General features: G+C 33.0%; 3 protein-coding genes across 4 annotated transcripts; 2 read left to right on the plus strand and 1 right to left on the minus strand.

Annotated features, from left to right (window-relative positions):
* The first annotated feature begins 654 nt into the window (after positions 1–654).
* LOC103488820 (cysteine proteinase inhibitor 12) lies at positions 655–4,657 on the plus strand. Its single transcript, XM_008447722.3, has 4 exons — positions 655–1,277; positions 2,429–2,648; positions 3,058–3,203; positions 4,212–4,657. Exons 1-4 carry the CDS (start codon positions 1,029–1,031, stop codon positions 4,347–4,349), a joined length of 753 nt encoding a protein of 250 aa, XP_008445944.1. The 5' UTR covers positions 655–1,028; the 3' UTR covers positions 4,350–4,657.
* Positions 4,658–5,738: 1,081 nt separating this feature from the next.
* On the minus strand, positions 5,739–10,187 carry LOC103488818 (uncharacterized). The gene is made up of 6 exons (XM_008447721.3): positions 9,909–10,187; positions 7,604–7,676; positions 7,414–7,507; positions 7,061–7,174; positions 6,933–6,987; positions 5,739–6,617 (listed from the first exon to the last, which is right to left on the minus strand). Exons 1-6 carry the CDS (start codon positions 9,939–9,941, stop codon positions 6,138–6,140), a joined length of 849 nt encoding a protein of 282 aa, XP_008445943.1. The 5' UTR covers positions 9,942–10,187; the 3' UTR covers positions 5,739–6,137.
* A 7,188-nt stretch (positions 10,188–17,375) lies between these two features.
* Positions 17,376–24,717, plus strand: LOC103488817 (type I inositol polyphosphate 5-phosphatase 12). Of its 2 annotated transcripts, XM_008447720.3 has the most exons (11): positions 17,377–18,582; positions 19,052–19,304; positions 20,085–20,892; positions 21,396–21,520; positions 21,676–21,760; positions 22,209–22,374; positions 22,477–22,517; positions 22,603–22,870; positions 23,046–23,169; positions 23,251–23,611; positions 23,986–24,717. In XM_008447720.3, the coding sequence occupies exons 1-11, from the start codon at positions 17,787–17,789 to the stop codon at positions 24,253–24,255; spliced, it is 3,297 nt and encodes a 1,098-aa protein (XP_008445942.1). In that variant the 5' UTR covers positions 17,377–17,786; the 3' UTR covers positions 24,256–24,717. The 2 variants fall into 2 exon arrangements, with proteins under 2 accessions (XP_008445941.1, XP_008445942.1); XM_008447719.3 differs by having other exon boundaries at positions 17,376–18,582; positions 22,209–22,517.
* Positions 24,718–25,970: the final 1,253 nt, after the last annotated feature.

Here is a 25,970-nt window from a genome sequence, read left to right on the forward strand (position 1 = left end):
TAATAGCTCGTTAGGTAGAAAAATGTTTTTATATATTGTCTTCATTTGGTTGGACAGTTGGGAAAGGTCTATCTCTCTCTTCATCTTTTTTTCAACGTTGAGACTTTTATTTTACTAGTAGATGTAGTAAATGATGACTTTATTCAACTTACCCTTTGAGTTGGTGGTTGGGTGTAATCAATTTTCTTTAATAACAAAGATGGGCCAATTTAAATACAGTATTTCTACAGTAGATTTAATATAATAATAATAATAATAACGAGAATATCTTTAAATATAACAAAATAAATTAAAATATTTACGATATACAATAAAAATTTGAATTCTATAAATGAGACATTGATTTTTGAATTTTTAAGTAATAGATATTAATAGACTTCTATTAGTATCTATCAATATATATCATTAGTGTAATATTACATTTTTATATATTTTATAAATATTTTGTCTAATTTATTATATTTGACAATTCTTCTAATAATAATAATAAAAAGCTTCGTGCATGTTGAATAAAATTAAAATTTTAAAATTAGATTCATAAAAGATAAGTTCAATTCATAAATTATTAAAAAAAATTGAAGATAAACATCGAAATATTTTCTTATAAAACAAAAATCGATCCTGAATTAATAATAGTCAATTTAGTAAATGTTCGAACCGACCTTCACGTCGTATACAAGGACTAGTTAGTTTTATCAATAATATTGGAAAATTTTCCATTGGAAACTTTTTTAATATATCAACTCGGATATGCAGAAGATAGAGTTGATGTCTTGAATGCAATGCGTTGACAGTTCAATTAAACCTATTGAGAATCCAAAAGAAATTTGATTCTTTGCCCAATAATAAATAAAATGCTTAAACCAAACGCATCGCTTCGTGGCGCAGTTACCTAGTTGGCACGAATCCCATTTTACGATCGTGGCGCCAAGAGAGGGAGAGAGCGATTCTCATTCATATCTCACCGCGAAGAAGTTTTTCACAAAATCGAAAGAGATGAAAGGAACTCTGGAAATCTCTCCTCTGTCATGAACAACCATTCCACCATTTCGTTTTCTCCACTATCATCTACTTTGTCGTTGTTGTTGTTGCTGCTGTTTTTCTCTTGGATCATCGTTCTTGCAGGTAACGCATCAGCTCACTTTTGCGCTGAGCAGGACGATCCACTCCTTATGGCGTCCACACTTGGAGGCGTTCACGATTCTCAGGGAGCTTCCAACTCCACCGATGTCGATGAACTCGCTCGTTTTGCCGTCGAGGAACACAACAAGAAAGAGGTAAACAGCTTCTCCTTCGATATCCGTCTGTTTAAATGAATTTTGTTTCTTACTCGGTGTTTTTTATCCTGTCGCGTTTCGTTGATTCTCGCTGATGGCGTCTGTGCCTTTTGTTGTCGATCTCGTTCTTGCTGTGTGTTGTGCTGTGGATTTCTGTGTTTCAGTCAGAATTCATTTCGCGATGTTGAATTTTGTTCGACTTGTTCTGCATTTTGATGCTGTCGGTGTCTGTCGGTGTCTGTCGGTGTCGATGAGTAGTATGAGGGTGTGTGTTGAACTAAAACTGCACGATTCTCTTCGTCTTTCTTTGTTTGGTAGATTGGATCGGTTGACTGTGGTGTGATTCTTATTTCTTTAAGGAACTTGACTGTCTATAGTTTTCAGGTTTGGTCAGTGGATATGCACATAATGTGTCTTTAGATTGATCATAGAATTTGAATTCGCATCTAAAAGCTTGAAAAACTGAACCAGTCTTTCTGGCTATAAATAGTTAGGATTAACATTCAATTTTGATTATGTAAATCTTGCAATCCTCCATAAGATGATAACTGGAAACATGTTGGCGTTTTAATCTTTTCAAGGCTAATGGAGACCATGTTAGCTTGCCCCTGTGACGATGTGATTTCTATTTTTCTGATCACTTCTAGTTACTTAAACATGCACGTTTCCATGTCTTCAGAAAAGAAGTTTGTTTCTTCGTTTCTCACAAGTGTTTTATGTTAATTTTATTTCAGTCTAAACACTCTTTCTATGAAATTCCAACTAATTGTATATTGATTTTATTTTAGTATAACAATTCCTTTTACTATCAAATCCAATGTATATGTATACTAACTGCATTTCAGTTTAAAAGAGTTATTTTTCTCTCATTTCTGAGTATTTGTATTGAAGTTTTATTCCAACTTTTAAGTGGATGTTCTATTTTGATTTCACGGGCTCTTTTTCCATAATTAAGGAGGAAATTTTCCTTTGACAAATATCCACGATAAATTTGTTGGAAATTTCCAAATTGGATACACATAAGCAAAGTATTGTAGTTTTTTGCAACTAAAAATTCCTCCTGTTCTTATTTCCACTTTTCGTGCAGCTGACTTATACTTTTCACTTGTTATATATGTGTATGACGTAATTATCTTCCCATTCCTTTGCAGAATTCACTTCTCGAGTTTGTGAGAGTCGTGAAGGCGAAAGAGCAGGTAGTTGCTGGTACACTACACCATCTTACTGTTGAGGTGGTTGAGGCTGGTAAAAAGAAGCTGTATGAAGCTAAGGTTTGGGTGAAGTCATGGATGAATTTTAAAGAATTGCAAGAGTTTAAGCATGCAGGCGATGTCCCCTCAATTTCTCCTTCTGATCTTGGTGCAAAAAAAGGTGGATAACATTCTTTAACTTCTGCAGTGCAGTTTCAATTACAATTTAAAATAGCTTTGAATATATAACCAATGTCAAAGGAAATGTGTTGACTCATATTCTTCCTGTTTTTTGGAGATCACTTTCTGTTGAAGTCATTCATAACCTCTTGAAGGCTGATAAAATCTGAAGTTGTGGCTTTGTTTCTTTTCTAATTTACTAAGGGTTGATATTCTTGCAAACTTGCATCGTCCACTATTTAGCAAATGTTAGTAGCTCTATTATAGAGCATAAGCATTCATTAGTTCTTGTATGTTCGTTTGTATTCTTACAGGTCATAAAGCTGTAAATGTATGTGAAAGTCTTTTAGCTGATTTTACAGAGGGCGATTGTTTTCTTTAATATACTATTGACCACGGTTAGAAATTAGGTGATCATCCCCAGGGATGGCGTGAAGTGCCACCACATGATCCTCATGTTCAGGATGCAGCACAGCATGCTCTTCGAACGATCCAGCAGAGATCTAATTCTCTAGTCCCGTATGAACTGCTGGAGATCATTCATGCCAAAGCAGAGGTAAATGGATTATGGTCTTTTTATGTAGTATGTTTTACCTCTATTTAAGTTGGTTATCACGAGACTGTGAAGTTGATCTATGATATCAGGATTTCTCTGTCCTTTTCTTTCTTGCGTAATTGAAACTTTTTCATTGATGATGAAATAGGACTAAACTCAAATTATTGAAAGGTGAATCATAAAAGAGCTCTCCAACTAGAAATCAACAAAGAAAGACTTTAGTCATTAAAAGGCTGTTTACATTGACACCAATACAAATAAAACGTATAAAATGAAATCAATTCCACAAAGCTAAATTCTTCCATTCCTCTTGCTCCAAAGAGGCCAAGGAATTTTTGTTTGTGGCAAACCCCACCGTGGAAAGGATGTTCCACAGAGACGAAAGCGTGATTATCCTAAATGTTTGGAAAAGACATGAAACATGTGTATGTCTGGGTTAGAAAAACACATCAAGATAGAGAGAGGTTGGAATGAGGCTTTCTTTTTAGAGAATGAAATAGCTCCAAGACTTAGCTTCGCGTAGAAAGATCTTTATTTATTTATTCCTTTTCTTTTTCTTTTTTTTTTTTTAGAAACATGGAAGAAAACAAGGGCATATAAAAAACTGAATCTGCAAAATTCAATCCAACTAGATAAAACGTTACCTAAAACATCTTTATATTCTTTGTTCCTTTATAATTTAGACATGTATGATCGACCAGACAGTAAAGGTAGCATTCATCCCAGAAGGCATTGAGTTTGAACTTTTGTAGTATTCACTGCGTTTCTATGTTAATGTCATTTTGATTAGCTTAGCTTCTAATCTACCACTTCTATCAAACTCAATATGACCAACATTTTAAACCCGAGAAGGTAGGCATTCATTCATACCCCATGTTCATACTTTATGAAATTTTTCTTCTGGTGAAGACTCAACATCCTAAATCGCATACCTTGCGTTCATTTTAATTATGTTATTTATCAATTTACATAATACTAATGGAGAGATTGACGATGGTGTGAGAACAGGTGATCGAAGATGCTGCGAAGTTTGATTTGCTCCTAAAGCTGAAGAGAGGGAGTAAAGAAGAGAAGTTCAAAGTGGAGGTCCACAAGAACAATGAAGGTAACTTCCTTCTAAATCAGATGGTGCAAGATCATTCCTAAAAGAGTTTGGATTGTTCAATATAATTAAATAAAATACAAGTTTATGTACGATAGAACCTTTAAAGCTGTATACTTCATAACTTCTTTTGAAGCTCGAGTCGTCCGGCTGATGCATAAAAAGACCATGATAAATGATGTAGCCACTATTTAATTAGGTTTTGGATCTGTGGTTTCCTTTTCTTCTGTTTTCTTTAATCCTTTCTTGAATTGTATGAACAACAAAACGTAGGGATCGTGGGTATACTCTCGATTCTGGGTTTACACTATAATTTGCTTCGTATGAAGTGAACCTAGAAGGGTTTCTTAGAGGTCTTTTTTGTTTTCGACATAGTGTTAGGAGCTCGTTTAAAAACAGCAAACAGATGGGAGTTAATGTGGATTTAAGCTTAATTTGGGATTGTAAATTAGTATCATGTGGTGTGTTTATTAATTTTAAACCATAGAAATCACCTTGTTTGGCGACTGGCAAATGATAATCCAGATTGGCGTGATTTAGCTATTGGACGTTATAGGGCATGCTTGGGAAACCACTATGAAAATTGGATTCTATTTTTAATTTTGAGTGAGTAGAAGTGATGCTATTTCTTTTTGTGCGCTAAATTCGAATTAGTAATTCATTTTAATGCTAATTTGTAATTTTATTTTTTCTATATGTATGATGAGTTGTGGTATCATTTTCTTTTGGAAACATGAAATGATTGGGCATTTAAAGAATTGAAAATAATATCACATGCTTAAAATTGAACTCTTTTTTTTTTTTTTCTTCTAAGAGAATGTAGATTTGATAAGAGAGGCTTGATTTTAAAGTAGAATTTATCCACTTGAAGAGCTAAAAATAAATATTTGGAATATAAACTAATAGTTTAATTTCACATTAAAATTTTTTGTTAAAAGAAAAGAAATTGTCTTAAATGGTAAGGATAATGTATCGCACTTGAAGAGTCATCGGTGAAAAAAGGAAATGGTTGTAAACATAGATTCATTGGAAATTTGTTTTTAGAATAAGGGTAGTTAAGAAGTTGGACATGGAAATGATCTACCGTTAGATCTAATGAATTGAGTTTTGTACCAAAGGACTGAACTTAAAACATTCAATTTTTGAAAACATTCAATTTTTGAAAACATTCTTTCTAACAATTCACAAGTCCATCTCCTTCAGTCCATCTCTTTCTAACAATACATTTTCTTAAATATAAACAGATACAAATGGATGTATATTTTTTTTCTAGACCATGGATTGTCAATGAGAAAAAAATGATTCATTCCTCCATTCCTCGGGGCAGGTCTTGGGCCTTAGTTCAGATTATAGATTATCATAGTGCACTTTAGATTTAAACAACTAACCACCTCTTAAAATGAAAGAAAATGGTAAGATGGAAGAGAGCAATATTGGACTCTCAACTAAAATACTATTATCTTAGTAAATTAATTAGGGTTTTGAAAATGCATAAAGAAAAAGAAGAAAAAGAAAAAAAGGTACAACCCTACCCTTACCCCAAAGGTTAACACTCTTCACATGGATTACATAATGAACAAAGCTATTACTTTCAACAGCTACAGACCTAATGTTAGATCGAGAAATCATTTACTTAGAACATTAAGATTTAAAAAAAAAAATCAGAAAATGATAAACTACATAGGATATTGTAATAGATTGAACTCCAATCTCTGATTCTTCTTATTTTCTTCCTCTACTTAAAACTGACCTTCCCCTTCCTATGTAGTTTGCTTCAAGTAACAGATGTTTCTCAGCGATTGTGGCCGGTCCGGCCTGGTCGGTCAGCCTGTTTACTCCTCTTCATCATAATCTTCCTCTTCCTCGTCTACTCTTGAGCTGAGATGTGTATATTGGAGAGGATCAATTGCCATTTTGTCCACATCAGAAAGAGGCCAAGCATGGAATTCATCAACTGCTTTAGTCTCGGACTCGGTAGTTGTAGGTGCAGCTGGTTCGATGGGCGCATCTGAAACTGCTGCTGCTGGTACTGTTTTGGAGTCTTCGTTGGTGCTAACATCGGCATTGAGATCGAAGTTTTGGATAGCTTGATTGGCTTCGCTAACTTCTTTTGGTGTATCACCAGGCTCGACGTGATGTTCCATGTGCACATCTGGGTTGGGGTTCTTGTTCCTGTTCTCTATGGATGTGCAAGGGTCGACATCAGGGTTAGGTTGGTAGTTGTCCCTTTCGGCTGATCGAGCAGGTCGTCCACGGCCCCGTCCTCGTCCCCTTCCTCTTCCTCTACCAGTGCTGCCATGGCTCATGTCATGCTGGGGAGATAAAAGGAAAAGGAATCATGTTATCATTCTTAGTGTGATTTAACTTTCAATTCATTTCTCCAGTCCAGTGAATTCGTTATGTATTTGATGACACCACAAAAACGTCAATTACTAAATCTTATCTTTTTGCAATACAACAACTGAGTGGGAGATTAAAACTTCGATCTCTAAGGAGAAAGATAGTGCCAATTACCACTGAGCTAGGGTGATAATTACTAATTCTTAAGTCTTGGTTTGCTGTCTAAGTCAAATAAAATGCAGTTTAACAAATATTAAGCTGATTCGTTAGGAGGAAAGAATAATTACCATCTTGCTCTTTTTCAGCTCGTCAAAATCATTGCCCTCATCACCAAGGGGTTTCCTGATCAGATGTAGCACGTTTAGTAATCTATGGATCTTAACAAAATAGTAACATGAAAATAAGCATTTCATACCTCCTCTTTCTATCATCAACAGCACCATCAGAATGACCATGACCATAATCTGGAACCCGACCAACAATATCCCTCAGAAAATCAAAAACACTATAGCTTTGTACACAGTGCTTTCTGTAATAAAAATTGAAATAACGTTAAGACAAATTGATAACCAAAAACATAGCAATGAAGTTTGAGGAATTAACCAATTCCTCATTTTAGGTTGTAGGTCACTCAAGGAATTAACCAGTTAGATACTAAAGGTAAATTTGAAACAAGAGTCAAAACAAAAAGAAATGTAAATTTTCGAAGCTTGAATACATGGCTGTCACAAAACCAAAAAAAAAGGGTTGGTTAAAATATGTTCTTACAGGTGTAAAGAGTTCATTGTCTTTGCTCCTCTTTGTAGAGTTATCTCATATGTTCGATCACAGAGGTCTTGCAGGAACAGTTCCAATGCTTTAGCTGGTATTAATGTTGAAGAAACATTAGCAATCGTATTTCTTACATGAACAAAGTATGACATCAAACATGACTAAACGATCTGTAACGTTTGCTTACAAACTAAAACGGGCACTGCCAATGCTATCTTTCCAACATCCTCATCTGCTTGCATTATCTTTTTAATTCGAGCCTGCCAAATACAATCATTCATCAGACAACAATGAACTGAATGTCCAATTAAAGTTAAGGATTCATTTGAAAGTTCAATGTTCAGTTGAGATGTATTCTTCCTCACAGTTTAACTGAATAAAGTGAGTCCACAAGGTCTTTGAAAATTTCTGACATGTTATTATGTTAAACTTCCAAAAAAGCAAAAACATATAGAAACTAAAATCATTAAGCAAAATCCAAGCCATTGGATGTCTAATTTAAGTATGAAAGGGGGCCTCTTAATCATGATCCTCAATGACTGCCAAAAGAAGTCACAAGACTATTTATATCGAGCAGCAGAGAAAAGTGACGTCCGCACATCAGTAAGATTCACTAATAACAAAAAGTAAGTGAATTGACTATTAATTCGTTTAGTGCTTTGAAATCAATTCACAACGTATTGAGCTACCATTCTTCACCTGGTTTCAAGAGATCATTTGAGTAGCATTGAATGTCGGACCATGGTTGTTGGTTGGTAAATGGTAACAAAAAAGAGATTGTTCAAGAACGCCCTTTGGAAGGGCATACATGTCTCCTTTGCATTCTATGTGGAGATTTTTTATATTCTATTTTAAAACTTTTCCAATGAAACAATTCAAAAAGACTTACAAAAAATAACATCCCATTATGTAAACTATCAAGATGTTCTGTCCTCACAAAACCATTATGTAAACTATCAAGATGTTCTGTCCTCACAAGTCTAAAGTAAGAAAGCCACGACCCCTACATCCAAATTCTAAACAAAAAAAGTCTTTGTCATCTTTATAAAGAAAAAAAAAAAAGGAAGAAGAAGAAGAAGAAGAAGAAGAAGAAAAGCTTCCAATCAAAACATTTATGAACTAATCAAATTATCTACAGAACTCATATTCTAGAAGTTAAAAAAAAAGATAGCTGACGTGTGCGAGAGAAAAAGGCCAGTTTAAACACTCGAGGCTTTTAATATGCATGATTCATGTCAATTGTCAAAAGGACAGGCAAACGAATTGACAGAGATCATTAAAGCCTAAAGAAAAGCCAAAATCTACTCAATTGGCACAAATAAAAAAGTATTGTTCATAGAAGCAATTATAGAGATCGTAGGAGCGCCACCAAGCACCCCAGAAATTAATCATCTCCCGGGTTTCAGGTCAACCTCTAGGTTTCCCAATAGAGTATTTTCCACTAGTTTAGCAGTTAGAAATTAAAAATCAAGAGGTATGTCTTGTTATTGAACCTTAGTTAACACTTTCAAGAAGATTTCAAAGCTTCAGTACAATGAACAGATTTTTGTGAGTAAATAAAAATATGGACAAAAACAAATATTTTAACGTTACAACTTACTCACTGCCATAAAGAATGTTGAGTGTCGTCTCAAAAAACTGTTCCTATATTCACACAAAACTAAAAGGTAAAGGGTAGAGTTTTTTGGTTGATTTTTGTGGTTTACTATCTTGAGGACACAATCACCTCCTCTGTTGTTCCCTTTCACAAATTTGATCTCATTCGTCGGGTGAGATGGCGATTGTTGTGATGGGGGTTTCTATATGTCATGGCATGTCTGGTTAGATAGGAACAGGAGGGTATTTAGGAAGAAAAGTCCCTGCCTCCCTTTGAGCTTCTTAATTCAATTTGTTTCAAGTACTTCTCTCTATCATAGTTCATTGTGCCCTTTCTTAATCCCCTCTCTTTCTTAGTAGCTCCTTTTGTTTGGCAACAGATTTATTTTTTTATTAGAAAAAACCCTACTATTGCAAACCTAATCACTATGAATTACCCCCCTCGCAGAACAAAAAAGGCATAAATTTAAACTTTTAAAGCTGCGTTAAAACAACCAATAATAGGACATCAACAATGATTAAATTCATCACAAAGATCCGTAACTAATATCTAATACTATGAACCGAGCAGGACAAGTTGCAGATGAACAAAACTACATAGTTAGCTTAATTGGCCGAGACAAAGAAACGGAAAAATACATATATTTTATTTTCTTTTAAAAAAAACCCCTTCATATCATGAATACATCAAAACGTTGCACGATACCAACCAGATGATAATAATAATGATATAAAAAGAAAAAAAAAATTGCACAAATCGCCGGGGGAAATTGTACCCGTGATCTCTTCGTAATAGCAGAAATTAATAAACGAAACAAATTAATCCTTCAATTCATAAGAAGCAGAACAGAATTATCAAATCGATCGGAAGTAAAAACCAAGAATTACAAACTTACAGCAGGAAAGCGGGTATCGAGCTTCTTCCTCATGGCGTCAGATTCGAGACATTCAAATGGATTTAAAAAATATGAAAAATGAAGAAACAACAGCAAAAGAATTGCCAAAACTTCAGCAGAATTCGATTACCATTCCGATCAATTGGCAATCAACACAGAAATCTATCGAAGCAATCTCAGATCCAGGAAAATTTAGGGTTTTTATCATAAATAGCTCTACGATCAAGAAATTAGAAAACGAACCCAGAAATCTAGAATTTGTAGAAGTAGCTCAACATTAGTAATCGAAAAGACTATAATACCCCAAATTTATAACCTGGAACGGAAAATGAATCCATCTTTGAGAAGTGGGATTTTTATCGGTCAGACTTATTTTGACGGTTCGGAATTTCCGGTTATTTTAAAAAGAAAATAATTAAATAAATCCATTTTTATCAATTTAGATCTTAACTAATAATTATACCAAAGTTTGGATGTTCTATCAATTTAAATTCTAATGAATTAATTTAAATTCTAAATTTTTAGTCTTAACCAACTTTCATGAGCGTATCCATGTAATTGAAAGTTTAGATTAATTAAATTTTTATAAATAGAATTTTTTTAAATGTAACAAAAACACCAAACTATTTAAATGTTGTAAAGTTAACCACTTTTTAAATATTCTAGCTTTATCCTCCATTCGTCTTTCTTTCATAGTCTCCCTCTTGCGATTTCGTCCTTTCGTCTTTCTTCTTTCCTGTAATTTCTTTTCATCATCGTTCTTATTTTTTCTTGTTTTTCAATTCTTTATCTACGTCGTTTAATTTTTTCACCGCATCATCTTTTTACTTTTTCTCTTTTTTTTTTTCGCTGCGATTTCTTTAGAAAAATCAAATTGGAGTGGTCAAATGAAAATTAAAACATAAAAAAAAAATTGTGTATAAAAATTTTTTAAAAAATCAAATCATTTACATTGGAGTAGCTGATGTAAACGATCGTTTAAAAAAAATTTAAAAATAAAATATCTATAAAGAATCCTGAAAAAAAATCATTTGGATTGAAGTAACAAATGTAAATGATCGTGTAAAAAAAAGTAAACAACCATGTAAATAAATCTAAATGATTGTGTACCAAAAGAATTAAAAAATTCGCGTACCAAATTTTGAAAAAAAAAATCATTTAGATTTGTGTAACCAAATTAAATGATCGTCTAACAAAATAAAACGATATAATTGAAAAGATAAATTGCAGTTCAACATATAGATTGTAGTCATATATAAACAATCGCATATCAAATAATAACCATATCTAAACGATAGCAAATATACTTCTAGGCTTTTTTCGTTTTTTGAATTGTTAGTGTAAATATTTTGTTGTCTTTTTTATAGTTTTGAAAAGATCCCTTTTATAAATTCAGATTTAAATTGAAATAATTATTAATTTGATATTTAAGAGTTCATTCGTTTTTCTATTTCCTGTTTTTATTTTTTTAAGAAACGGACGTGTTTGGTAACGTTTATTGTTTCTCGTTCCAAAAGAAGAGTAGAAACGTTTTCCATTTTATAAGAAATTATTTGGAGGAGAAAGTTGTTTTTTTTGTTCCGTTTCTCAATTATTTCTACTGGTTTACTTTTCATTTTCCTCAATTTATTTTTAATTGTTTCATTTTTCTTTTTCTCAATTATTTTTATTGGTTTTCTTTTTATTTTTCTCAATTATTTTTATTGGTTCCATTTTTTAAATTATTTTTATTGGTTTCTTTTTTTTTCAATTATTTTTATTTGTTGTCTTTTCTTTTTTCTCAATTATTTTTATTGGCTTCCTTCTCATATTTATCTCAATCATATTCCCCAAATAATCATCCTTTCCCTCTTTCTCTCATTATCTTCCTCTTCATGTCGTTTTCCTTATCGTTTGTCATCGTCTTCCTCTATAACCCGGACTCTTCCTCTTCGCTAGACTCTTTCTCTAAGTCAAACCATCTATTACATGTCATTTTAAAAAATATAAAATATACATATGTGATAATTGGTTCCTTACTGAATAATTTTTAAAAATAATTTATAAATTATAAGCTTTATACAACATTAGCTTTATACAACATTTTCCAAACAGAAGCTAAAGAATGGTTAAATTGATACACCTAAAAGAAATAAAAAAAAATCCCAGTTTAGATAGTTGTTCATTGATTTTTTAATTGGTACAACTCAAGTTCACATATAAATTAATATATTGTTTTTGTTAAAATTATATTTATATATTTCTCCATTATTCTCTCTCCTTTCCAAGATGTTTTCTAAATTGGTTAAACGAATAAATAAGTTTAAATGTTTTTAAAGAACACGAAAATAGTTAAAAATAAAAGAAAATGGATTTAATATCGAGAAATTTTCATAAATATAACAAACTTCTCGAAACAAAGTCATTTTTAAAATATTTCAGTTTTGAACTTCAAATTTATTTTTTTCTATTGTCTTTCTTTTTTCTTCTTTTTGTTTACATGTCGTTTAAATTTGGGTAATGTAAAACATCGTGCATAAGGAATCTAAATGATCGTATATAATAGAATTTTGAAAAAATAAACGATCGTGTATAAAAAAATATTAGAGAAATTCATTTAGCCAAATCTATAAGCAATTTTAAAAAGAAAAAAAAAACTTTTAGATTTATGGTCAAATCTATAAGATCATGTAACCAAATTAAACGATAGAATTGAAAATTTTGGATAGCTAAACGAACAAATCTAAAGGTGTACCAAACAATAGTCAAATCTGTTGATGACGAAGACATTTTTGTTATTTTCCATTATGAGCCTGTGGATTCTTTTTAGTTTCGGAATTGTTCAATATTTGACCGTTTTGTTATATCTTCTAAGAGAAACCTAAAATATTTATACTTAATAAAAAAATCGAATATAATCAATGCCAACGTATTAAATAATTTATTTTATTTTTGAAAAATCCTTTTAAAATGTAAGCCACGTTTCCTTTTTAGGTTCAAAACTATGTTTGAAAGGTAATATTAAAAAGGTATTTTGATCAAATATAAAGTCCAACCAAAGTTGATAAAAATGTCTACATAACCCATAGCTCAATGTTTAATTCTATGTCTAAGGTTACATTCCGTATAAAATCAAATTTTGTTTCCTTTCACTTATTTATTTTATAAATAAATATTTTTTGGTTTCTAGAATTACCTTCTACATTTGTAATAGGTAGTTTCGAAAAAAAAGAAAATATTTATAAAATATAATAAAAATTTAAATATAAAAATTTGACGAATTTTGTAAATAGTTTTAATATTTTACTATTTTTAAAAATGTAAATCTGAATGGATATATTTTTTATTTTTACTTTTTAAATTTTAATTCAATTTAATCTATAAATTTAGTTAATGTTACAATTTTACATATAAAATTGAGTTTGGTAATCGGAATTTATTCCTTTAACTTTGATTTTTCCATTAAATACTTTACCTTTTGTTGTCTTTAATGCTAAATTTTGTTAATTTTAAAAAACCTTTAATGAATTGAACTTTACTATTTTTCATCCCCATTTAAATTAAATCCAAGATATCAATTCAAAATTATTACGAACAAATTGATATCAATTAATGTTAAAAAGGTAAATCTTGAAACTTAAAAATCAAACTATCTTCGACATAAAATTGTAACATTCAAATCTAAGAATCAAACTGAAGTTGAATTCAAATTTTAATGGTATAACGCCTTAAAATTCTATGGACTAAATAAAAATTAGATCTAAAATTTAGAGACTATACCGAAAATAAAAAGTAAAAAGAAAAAATGGGCGAACTAATTTAAAGAAGTTTTTTGGACAATGATTTAACTTTGGTAATTGCTATTCCTCTTTTTGCAAGAACTTGGATGGGAAAACTTTCAATACTATTTTATATGTTTCTTTTTCTTTACCTCCAAAAATAAATTCTTGTAAACTTTTTTTGGTCAAGAAATTCACATATTTTTGTAACTTTTAGCATAAAAAATACAACACGAAGAGAAAAACAATAGAAAAAGTTTAAACGGTTACACATGCACAAATTTTATGGATAATAAGAGAAATGGATCCTCGACACATGCATGATTCTTTTGTCGCGTGTTAAATGTTTGTCTTAATTAAAGAGTTCTTTTTAGTACAAGTGAACGATTTGAACTAGACCGCTTGATCATTAACACATATATAAATGTCAGTTGAGTTGAGCGTTTGTTGATAATTTGAGAGCTTTTTTGCATGTATTGATTGAAGATTTCTCAATCATATAATTAAAGATTACTCGGTGCATGATATGACCAAATATATATTGCTTTACTATATATACATAGGGAAATTAGTATAAATAACAAAAATTTTGGAAATAAATTTTAAATATTACAAAATATGATCACAATTTGCTTGCTATAGATTCCAATGCACCAAAATAGACTACTCTATGTGTCTACCATGATATAGATAGATATAAATAGTAGTCCATCTTGTTCTATCCCGCACGTTCTTCTCGAAACTGCTTCCTTCTTCCTTTTTCTTTCTAGTTGTTCATGTGCCTGGGATTGATTGATTCCCTTTTTTCCTTCTCGTTATATAAAACTTCAAAATCAAGAGAAAGCCTAGGCTCGACTGAAAGGAGAGGGAAACACATGAAATTAGGAGAAATACCAGTCCTTAACTACGAAAAAAAGTCTTTGCACGGAGGGCTAGTCCCAAGACTTCGAAAGCGAGAGGCATCCCTTTGCTGACGGCCCTTGCAGTCATTCTTTCTCTCTTGCTTGAATATCACGATCTGAAAGGCCTAAAATCAGGCATTTCACTCGAGATTGAAATAGAGTTTTTAGGCGCCGACGAATGAGCATGCAAGAGCATAAGATCAGAAAGCAAGCATGGACGACCTCTATCCCGAGGGATTCAGCTTCTCTTTTCAAAGGATTTACTGCTCGCCTTATGCACCTTGATTTGTTTAGGGCTATTTGAACAAAGCTGAATCTGTTTTCTAAGTAGCTAACCTATAAACATATATATTGAGATTACTTGAACGACGGTATAATTAGACACACTTTGCTTATCAAAGATTTGATTACAAGTTTTGTGTGTGTTTTTTTGTTAATTTATGTTTACATTTTTAAAAGTTACTTTTATTGTTTAAGATATAAACATTGTTTTGTAGAGTATTTTTTTTTCCTTAAAAAAGCTATTTAGTATGAAAAGAGGTTTTTCTTTTTCATATAAACATACCACTCATTAGTTTTTTAGAGCGTTATTTTTCTAAACATTTTTTCACATAGCATATTGAGTCTTTTTATGTGCCTAGTAAAGTTAATATGGTCTTCCTAAGTTGCACATATCATTTAACATTTGCCTTTACTTTACACGTATCCTTTGTATCTATTCGAACTAAGATATTAATACATTTTGATAAATTTTTTTCTTCTTCTAAGAAACTATCTATTAATTAGGGTTTTTAAGACATATTCGGTGGTGAACACTGTAGCATGTGCATATTATTTGAGAGTGTATTATTTCTTTCTAACATGTTTATTTTTATCCTTCTCTCGAAGAGAAACTTTATCTAGAATTTTAATATTTTTTCGTAACAATTTTTTTTAGGAATCTATCTGATCAATGTTTTTGTAAGCTCATTTATTATATATATATTTTAAAAGTGTTAATTTAGTTGGAAATTAAAAAAAAAAACGTATTTATTTTTGGCATGTGTGTTACATCTTAAGTTAAAAAGAGGGGAACTCGAGGTTTAGGGTATGAAATGTCTTTTAATTTTCTTAAACTCGAAAAGAGGGGAAGAAGAGGAAAAGAAATGAAGAGTTGTGAGTGATTTAAAATAATTAATAATATTTAGTTATCTACTTTTAAATAAAATAATTTTATTAAAAATGTAACACGAATCGACCAAATCTTTATTAGTATAGTAAGTCCAAACGAAAACTTAATTATTACCTTAAAATTTTAAACCATCAAAGAAGTTGAAATATCGACTATACAATAAAATAAGTAGTTAAACTACGTGTCAAAATGAGCATAGTTTAAAGATAATTAACTTGACCTTTTAGTCTATAGGTCGAAGGTTTGATTATTTATCTCTATAATTAGTGTCGTGAGTAGTTAAAATACCATATTAGATAGGTTGCATTACGATTCAAAATCATCAATTTCATTAACTAAAATAAAATACAAAAGTATATATTCCTTATCTACCTATTTTTTAAATAAAAAAACATTAGAAACAAAATTCAGCAGGAACTTCCAAAGAAGGTTAAAAAAGAAAAGGAAAACATTTACAGGAATTCAACTTTTCGAGACAATCGATAAACCTAAAGTTCAAGTATTTGTCAAATTTACTAACTATTCGACTTTTTTCAAGAAAATTTTTAAAATAACAAAATACTGAAATTATTTACGAAATATAATAAAAATTCATCAATTTATTTTAAAATTTTGCTATATTCGTTAAATAATTCTATTATGTTTCAATGTTATTAATAATAATTTTCCTTTTTTTCTAATTTATTTTTTCTTTTTAATGAAAAAGGTAAAGAACTAATACTTTGTATTTGGCTAAGCAAAGATGGCTAAATTGAATATCTTCCTAGGAATCAAAAATCAAAAATTAAAAATTTAAGAGAAAATGTGGCGTTATATAAAAATTTAAGAAGTTGTTTGGAGAGTCGTGATGATCTGAATTATTAATAGAAATCAAAGAATTGTCAAAAAAAATGTTGAGTAATTAAAGACGAAACATAAATGAAACGGTGAAATATGAAATAACGGATTGGACTATCGAAACCAAATTAGTTTTGTATTATAAATCAAATTCAAGACCTTAGAACAATACATGAATTTTCATGTATTATAATGAATTACAAACTCATCACATTAGGAGCCACCAAACACTTTTTTAAGGTTTTAAATGACACAAACGCTAAAAAAATATTTACAAATAGTATAAAAGTTTTAAATATTTTGGTTTATTTGACTATATTTAAAAATAACTCAAGAAATATACCTATATCATATATTTGGTTTTGAGTTTTGTTTCAATTTGGTTTTGAGATCTAAGGATTAAATACCCCTTTTTTTTAATCTTTAATATTAAAAAAGTTGGCTTGTGCATTTTTTTCAAACGTTGGCAACTATTTCATCTGTCATTTTTACGAGGAGAGGTTGTCAAATGCATTGTCCAATGTTCATCTTGATAATGTAATAATATTAAAAACTTTGCAATATAATTTGATGGTGGTATTGTGTGAAATGTATGCTATCGATCATGAAGTTCGAGACTTGATTCTCTAACTTAAAAGTTTGTAAAGAAAATGCAAAAGAAAATAAGAACAGTTTATATACAACTTTCAAAACATATATTGTTGTAAGATATTCTATATGCTTATACAATTGTTGTGATGATTGTGTTGGCTAAAATCAATCTTTAAACTTTACATACTAAAATAAAAACAAATAAAAAAATTTAGTGAACTAAGCATATATAATAAAAATAATGTTGGAATGGAAGAACATGAAGATGGATGAAGGTGATGACAAAGAATGGAGTTGGTTCCGTTGTGTTGGTGAAAGCAAAGCAATAATGTCCAAAGGATTCTGTTAATCCTTCACCTTCCTTCCCGCTCTTTCCGTCTCCTTTTCTGCAGAATCGTTCAATTCTCTCTTCCATTTTCCATGGTTGTATTTCAACATTTCTTCTTCATCTCTCTCTCTCTCTCTCTCTCTTCCTTCTCTTTCGGATCATCTCCCATTTCCCCCTTTTCCCATTTCCTCAATTCTCAATCAAACAACAATCTTTCATTCATTCTTCCCATTTTCCCTCATACCCATTTCCCCATTTCTCCTCTAATCCACTTTCCTTTGCATCTCTTTCATGGACGATCGCATTGAAGACGATGAACGGGAGGCCTTGGCGGGGTTGAGCTCTGTCCCGCCTCCTCGGAAATCCCATTCTTACAGCCAACAGCTTCGAGCTGGTTCCGATCAGAAGCGTTTTCAGCTTCGTAAGCATAGTTTGGATGAAGATCAGATTCCTAAAGTTATGGAGGGGTATTATGATTCCTCTGATGATGATTTTCTTCCCTATTCGACCACCTCCGCCATTGGTGGGGAGGAATTTCTCTCCCAGAGATTGGACCAGAATCTCTGTATGGACGGCGGTGGTGGCCTCGATGATTCACGCCAATCTCAGGCATTGGCGGAGTTCGTCGGCAGCGGTGGCTCTACTGGGTTTTTTAAGGTTCCGATTCGTGCCTCGGTTCATCCTGGTCGGCCGACGTGCCTGGAGCTGAGGCCACATCCATTGAGGGAGACACAGATAGGGAAATTCTTGAGAAATATTGTTTGTACAGAGACGCAGTTATGGGCAGGGCAGGAATGTGGGGTTCGGTTCTGGAATTTTGAGAATGCTTATGAAGCTGGTAGTGGACTGGGAGGAAGGGTGAGAAGGGGCGATGAGGATGCTGCTCCATTTTATGAATCCGCAAACACCTCTCCCACCATGTGTTTGATTGTAGACAATGGGAATAGATTGGTGTGGAGTGGGCATAAGGATGGGAAGATTAGATCTTGGAAGATGGATCAGTCTTTGGATGAAATGCCTTTCAAGGAGGGGCTTTCATGGCAAGCCCACCGTGGTCCTGTTCTTGCTATGACCATAACTTCTTACGGTATGCTGTCTTTTTCCCAAGAAAAGTCAAAAGAAGCATGTTAGAATTGATAAAGGAGAGGGTTCCAAGTCTTAACTGAACTAACTATTTAGCAGTCTACTGTTGACTCTAAATGTTTTGGAACTCTCCATCCTAGGAAATTACTGTTCATATCTTCTCTTTGTTACTGTGGTATGATTTTCTTTGTCCTAGAAATTCCATGATAAAGAAAAACCAAGCAAGTTACTGATGGTATGAATTCAGGATTAGGAGAAATCAAATGGGCCCACACCCCATCTGGGATTTCTTCAATATGACTTTTACTGTGGAGAAGACTGGGTTTGAAGATATTAGATTCATAATGCTACCATTTTTTTTTCATTGAAATACTTTTCAATATTAACCAAACAATGTGATTAAAAGGTATACAAGTGACAAGCAATGTCGCCCCTACTGATTTTGGCTTACTGTATTCATTTTGTTTTTGCAGGTGATTTGTGGTCAGGTGCTGAGGGTGGTATTATTAAGGTCTGGCCATGGGAAGCAATTGAAAAGTCTCTTTGCCTTTCGTCCGGGGAAAGGCATATGGCTGCTTTACTTGTAGAGAGGTCATATATTGACCTAAGGAGCCAAGTAACAGTTAATGGTGTCTGTAGCATATCTTCTCAAGACGTAAAGTGCTTGTTATCTGATAATGTTAAAGCCAAAGTTTGGTGTGCTGGGGCCCTTTCATTCTCATTGTGGTAGGTACTCACTTCAGATTGTTCTGTACAGTTCAATGGTTATATCAAATATAAAAATTCTGTGAATATAATCTTAAATAACCAATGGAGGTTAGGGGGAAATGCAATTTTTACTCTTGCATTAATATCGTATTCATACTGTTGACTTTAATGTGATCAATTTGGCCTTCATATTCAGATGAGTGTTGCAAGGTGAATGATATATTTCATCATTTTTCAATATAGCTCACCTCAACTAACCCTCTAAATTGCCAACCTAAGCATACCTCAATTGGTAGGACATTAATCCTCCATTCAAACATCAGAGATTTAAATTCCATTTGCACATAAGAAAGAAAGAAAAAGCCCTCTAAACTATTACAAGTGGAAGTGTCACATGACTGCAAGGGTATTACTGAATATTTTAGTATATTTTAGTGAGTCTAAATGGAATACACTAAAAATATTAAAAGGTGAGAAAATTGAAAGTAACTCTTAAAACTCACTTTACCCCACCACGACCACCACTAAAAAAGAGAGAGAAAGAGAGAGAGAGTGATGAACATACTAAGTATTTGTCCAATGGCTTTCTTTCTCCTATTAGGGAAGTGCTATTTTTTAATGTTTCCTAATTGCTGCAAAATTAGTCTTCATAGCTCTGAGTCATGAATCTCAGTAATTAGCATATTAGAAGTGAACCAAGCATGCTGAACCAAAACTGATCTTTTATCACATTTCTTTTATGTGTGAGAGCCTAAGAGGTGAAAGAAATGAACTTCATTCGAAATTTGTATGCTACAGGGATGCTCGAACAAGGGAGCTTGTTAAAGTTTTTAATGTAGATGGTCAGACTGAGACTCGAGTTGATGCGCTAACACCCCCCCAAGATCAAGCAGTGGAAGATGAGATGAAAGTAAAATTTGTTTCCACTTCCAAAAAAGAAAAACCACAGGGCTTTCTCCAGAGGTCACGCAATGCCATAATGGGAGCTGCAGATGCTGTTCGTCGGGTTGCAAAGGGAGCAGGGGCATTTACAGAAGATATCAAGAGAGTAGAGACAATAATGTTGGCCACGGATGGCATGATTTGGAGTGGATGTACAAATGGCATGTTAGTGCAGTGGGATGGAAATGGGAATCGGTTGCAAGATTTTAACCACCACCCTTATGCTGTTCAGTGCTTCTGTGCTTTTGGGACACGGATGTATGTGGGTTATGTGAGTGGAGTTATCCAGATAGTGGATCTTGAGGGGAACTTAGTTGCAGGATGGGTTGCTCATAGTAGCCCTGTGCTAAAAATGGCAGTGGGCGGAGGATATGTTTATAGCTTGGCTAACCATGGTGGAATTCGTGGCTGGAACATGACTTCTCCAGGACCTATTGATAACATAGTACGGACAGAACTGGCTGCTAGAGAGGGGTCATACACAAGAAAACAAAATGTCAAAATGCTGGTTGGCACATGGAACGTTGGACAAGGAAGAGCCTCTCATGAAGCCTTGATGGCATGGTTGGGTTCTGCTGTCTCGGATGTCGGCATTGTTGTTGTTGGATTGCAGGAAGTAGAGATGGGTGCAGGTTTTCTTGCCATGTCTGCTGCAAAAGAAACTGTAAGATCATCTGCACTCTTTGATGGTGTGTTAGTTTCTGATTATTGTTAAGCTATCTCTCACCATCAATATTTTTAAGATCAGGATTTAGGTGGATCAATACCCAAAATTTCACTAAAAGGAAGAGTTTAGAACCAAGTTTCTACTGACTAACTCATGAACTCAATTTGTTTGCTCCTGAAAGCTTGTTATCTTCGATATATTTTTGGGTATAGCTTGTGATGATGCAATAGTTAGCCAAGAAATCAAATTGTTTATGAGTGTAATGACTTGTATGTATTGCTCTCAATTTTCTCTATGTTTCTTAGCTGTGAACAATCTATACCGTTTGTAGCTATGTTTGTTTCTCACCTGCATCTGTTGAGGAATTCAACATGCAAAAGCACACACTAGATCATTAAGTTGCATATGCATACATTTCCATCCATTCAAAATTTTCCGCCTTTGTAGGAAAAAGAAGAAGAAAAAAAGGTTTTTGCCTAACAATATTACGTCAACTGCAGGTAGGACTTGAAGGCAGTGCAGTAGGACAATGGTGGATTGATACTATTGGAAAAGCTTTGGATGAAGGGACAACTTTTGAACGCATGGGTTCCAGACAACTGGCTGGCTTGCTTATTTCTCTTTGGTTAGCACTGTTATTTGAACATTAGATGTAATTATTCTTTTATTACATCTAGCATAAGTTGTCTGTTCTACCATACTGTTTGGTAGAATTTTCTGTTAACTCTATCATACTTGTACAGATCATTTCTAATTGCATGTGCTGATATTTTGTGTCAGGGTGAAGAAAAATCTTAGAACACATGTTGGAGATGTCGATGCTGGAGCAGTTCCTTGTGGTTTTGGTCGTGCAATCGGTAATAAGGTTTGTTTATTTCTTAGTTTTCGTGTATAAAAATTATTTAATCATAATATTTTGAATAATCTGCTTTTTGTGACCCTGAAGTGGCTGTAAAACTATCAAATCTGACCGTGAGACATCTTTGAAGGTTCCGTGAAACTGAATGTTTGTGGAATCCTTGGACTTCAAAAGAAGTATAATTAATTAGCCTTGAAAAAGTATCAAGTTGACATGTGTTAATAACTTCAAACATCGGGATTATTGTTAGAGAGCATGTTGTTTGAGATGTCCTATGACAATGGTGAAGTAATGAAATATTTTAGGTGTATCATTTTATTTTTTGACATTCCATTTTGCCTTTAAGATGGCAATGCTTCAGTTCAATGAGATATTTAAATTATTGAACGACTTCTTTTAGTCTCATGTGCTCACTGATTTCCAATATATGACTCGGCTAAAACTGACCCAACAGGGAGGTGTAGGTTTGAGAATCAGAGTCTATGATAGGATAATATGCTTTGTGAACTGTCACTTGGCTGCACACTTGGAAGCAGTAAACCGTCGTAATGCTGATTTTGACCACATTTACCGAAACATGGTCTTCAACCGCTCATCTAACCTTCTAAATAATGCAGCTGGTATGGTGCCATACCTGTTTTTGTCTTGCTCTCTTGCCTTCTCCACATATTTATTTTGGCTGCTTTACTCTTCTGGCTTGCCCTTGGCCCTCTCTGTTGCAGCTGGTGTCTCAACTTCTGTTCATACGCTTCGAGCTACAAATGTATGTCTCGATGAATAATACAGCAGCATTTTTTACCTGCTTCCCTTTTTACCATCCACTATGCTTATCTCTTTCTGGTATTTAGGTTGCTGCCGTCAATCCTGAAGAACCAAAACCTGAGTTATCTGATGCAGATATGGTTGTGTTTCTGGGTGATTTCAATTACCGGCTCTTTGGCATATCGTATGATGAAGCACGAGACTTTGTTTCCCAGAGATGCTTTGACTGGCTTAGAGAAAAGGATCAGCTTAGGGCTGAAATGAAAAATGGGAAAGTTTTTCAAGGCATGCGTGAGGCACTCATTAGATTCCCTCCTACGTACAAGTTTGAAAGGCATCGACCCGGTTTAGCAGGTATATGGCTTAGAAAAGAAATAGATATTTCCAGCTATCACTATTGGATCGGGAAACTCTCCATGGTTTGAACAAGTTTAGCCAGTCTATCATTCATATTTATCAATCTGATTTGTAATTCCCTCAAGAGGTTCATCATGTTCTGTGGTTAACATTCTTTATATACCTGATCCAGGATATGATGCTGGCGAGAAGAAACGTATTCCTGCTTGGTGTGACAGAGTAATATATCGTGACAATCGGTCCGCTCCAGTGTCTGAAAGCAGTTTAGATTGCCCTGTAGTATCATCTGTTTTATTGTAAGTATGTGCTTTTTGAGGAGTTTTCTGTTGTTTCCCATAGTTTTCCTTTTTGGTTCTGAGATTTTGATGAACTCGCAGGTATGAGGCCTGCATGGAAGTGACTGATAGTGATCACAAACCTGTCAGATGTAAATTCAACCTTCAGATTTCCCATGCTGATAGGTCAGTGAGGAGAAAAGAGTTCGGGGACATTATTAAATCTAACGAGAAAGTGAAATCTATTTTTGAAGAATTATTATACATTCCGGAAACCACCGTCAGCACCAACACTATAATTCTTCAAAACCAGGAGTCATCTCTTTTCTACATTACCAATAAATGCCTGAAAGACGAGGCTACTTTTAGAATAATCTCTGAAGGTCAATCCTCTATCAAGGATGAAGGCGAAGCGCGTGATTATCATCCTAGAGGCGCCTTTGGATTTCCTCGGTGGCTTGAGGTATTGTCTTATTTCCTTCAGGTTCAATGTAAATGCTTGCAAATCTTTACTGACCTGGGTACCATGTCTGTTTAGAGAAAGAATAACGACTTAAGGTAACAGCTTATAGAAATTTGGCTTCGGACTGATCTTCCCTTGTTAGATTGAAATTTGTTTAGGATGAAGAATCTTCTCCTCATCAAGAGGATCAAAGGAAAACTCGCTGAATTTTGTGAAGGATTTTATAATCGTGCCTGATAAACACATCATTTCTTTATCTGACATTGCATAATTTTAGGAGGCTTAAACCCCACATAGCTTTAATGATACCAACTACAGATATGGTTGGATTGGTAATTTTAGGAGGCTTACATTTGTGTTATTTCTAATTGCAGGTAACACCAGCTGCAGGAATAATTAAACCTGAACAATCTATCGAGATATCGGTACACCACGAAGAATCCCACACGTTGGAAGAGTTTGTTGATGGCATCCCACAAAACTGGTGGTGCGAAGACACACGAGACAAGGAAGTTATGTTAACTGTCATTGTAGAAGGAAGTTGCTCAACTCGGTCATTCAGTCACCAAGTCCGTGTGCGCCATTGCTTCTCAAACAAGACAGTTCGTGCTGACTCTAAATCCAACAGTACTAAAAAAACATAAAAGATTCTTTGATTCTTTGGCAATTTGTTTTCCCATTTGGTCCCATAAAGCCTTCCTTTGCTCAAAAAAGTCTTTGAAAACCAGGTACGAAAGAACAAACGATGATTGATACTACGACTTAGGTAATTGCATATTTTATACATTTGCTTAGGAAATCAAAATTGTGAGCAATCTTTTGCAATTTTAGTTAACAAATATGCACTTTTATGTAAATAGCCTGGCAACTGTTTTAGCCATCTTAGTTCAGGTGCCACTATGATCAGCTTATACTTTGATTCTCAGATTCTTTCCACTTAAAATATGATGTAATTTGTAGATCATTTTCTTCAAAGATTGTACAGAGATATTCTACATGCTTAGAACTGTTTATCTCAATTAGTGAGATATCTCATAGTCCCTCGTCCACTCTTCTTTCTTCCAATGTTCCACATTTTTGCTCTTTGAAACAGCAAAATTTTAACTGATTTGGCTCAATTAAATGTGTTAGAGCTATTAGATGGCTCATTTGCAATCTAGGCCCTTATATATCATGCAAATATTTGGTGTTGAAATTGCTTGCTTTTATTTCTGAAGATTGAGGCATAGTCCATTCAATTTCTCAACCGAAAAGAGATAAGAAATGGTACTTTCAATTGATGGCATTGATTTTTTTATACGTAATGTTATGATGTTTTAAACATTGATTTCCTTGCTTTAGTACTTGCTTTTAAACATGATTTGGAAAACAAAGTCAAATCTTAGAAACTAAAAGAAAAGAAAAAGAAAAAGTTGTTTTAGAAAGCTTGAAGATTTTGTTTTTGAAAGTATACTTAGAATTGATATGTATATTTAAAGGGAGGTGGAAAACTTACCACGTACAATAGTGGAGAAACAAACATAATTTTCAAAAAATAGAGAACTAAAAACAGGTAGAATTCTTACAAACAAATAATTTCTTCAATGGGAATGGGGCAATGACCAAAAATATCACCTTACTATAAAATATATACTATAAATATATTCATTGTTTTTTTTTTAATTTATTTAAGAAATATAAAAAGTGTTGAGTGGTAACTTTTTTTAAGCAAAAGAATTAAATTACATCGAAATCTATTTTGTGCTTGAACTTTCACATTATCAAATTTTTAAAATTTTGTTTGAATTTTGATTTTTTCGATGTATCTGTTATATATTGTTTTTGTAGAATTGAACTTGTGTTGATGTAGATTTGATGTAAATGCGTTCGATTTTTAGTACTTGATCTTCTAATTTTCTTCCAAACTGAATATGTCCGCCTGATGTTGTAGACGTTCTTGAAGTTGGGGTCTTAAAAGAATGTCTATTCTAAGGAGCTTTAGACTTCATGTTGATTTAGCTTTAGAAGTTAGAGAGTTTTCTAAATGTCGGAGGAATTTCCTCTAGGCTCTCTTTGAGTCTAAAATACCTAACCTTTTGTAAGCTTGAGCTTAGTTGGTTCATTTACCTAGCTTTTAGATACTATTAGTTGGATTTAGTCTTATTTGACATTTGGGACAAATTAAACCTACCTTTAATTTTCAATGAACTTTAACTCAAATGCTAATATTTAATTTGACCAAATTAATTTCATTCAATCCAACAATCACAATTAAAACACATGATATTATTTAGATTTGTCAATTTATGTCTTCAATCTCAATTTGGTGCACGTATCAACTTCTATTAGTCACAAATTCATTTATTTATAATTTCATCAA

The sequence above is a fragment of the Cucumis melo genome, chromosome 10 (genome assembly GCF_025177605.1).
Source record: "Cucumis melo cultivar AY chromosome 10, USDA_Cmelo_AY_1.0, whole genome shotgun sequence".
NCBI classification, from domain to species: Eukaryota; Viridiplantae; Streptophyta; class Magnoliopsida; order Cucurbitales; family Cucurbitaceae; genus Cucumis; species Cucumis melo.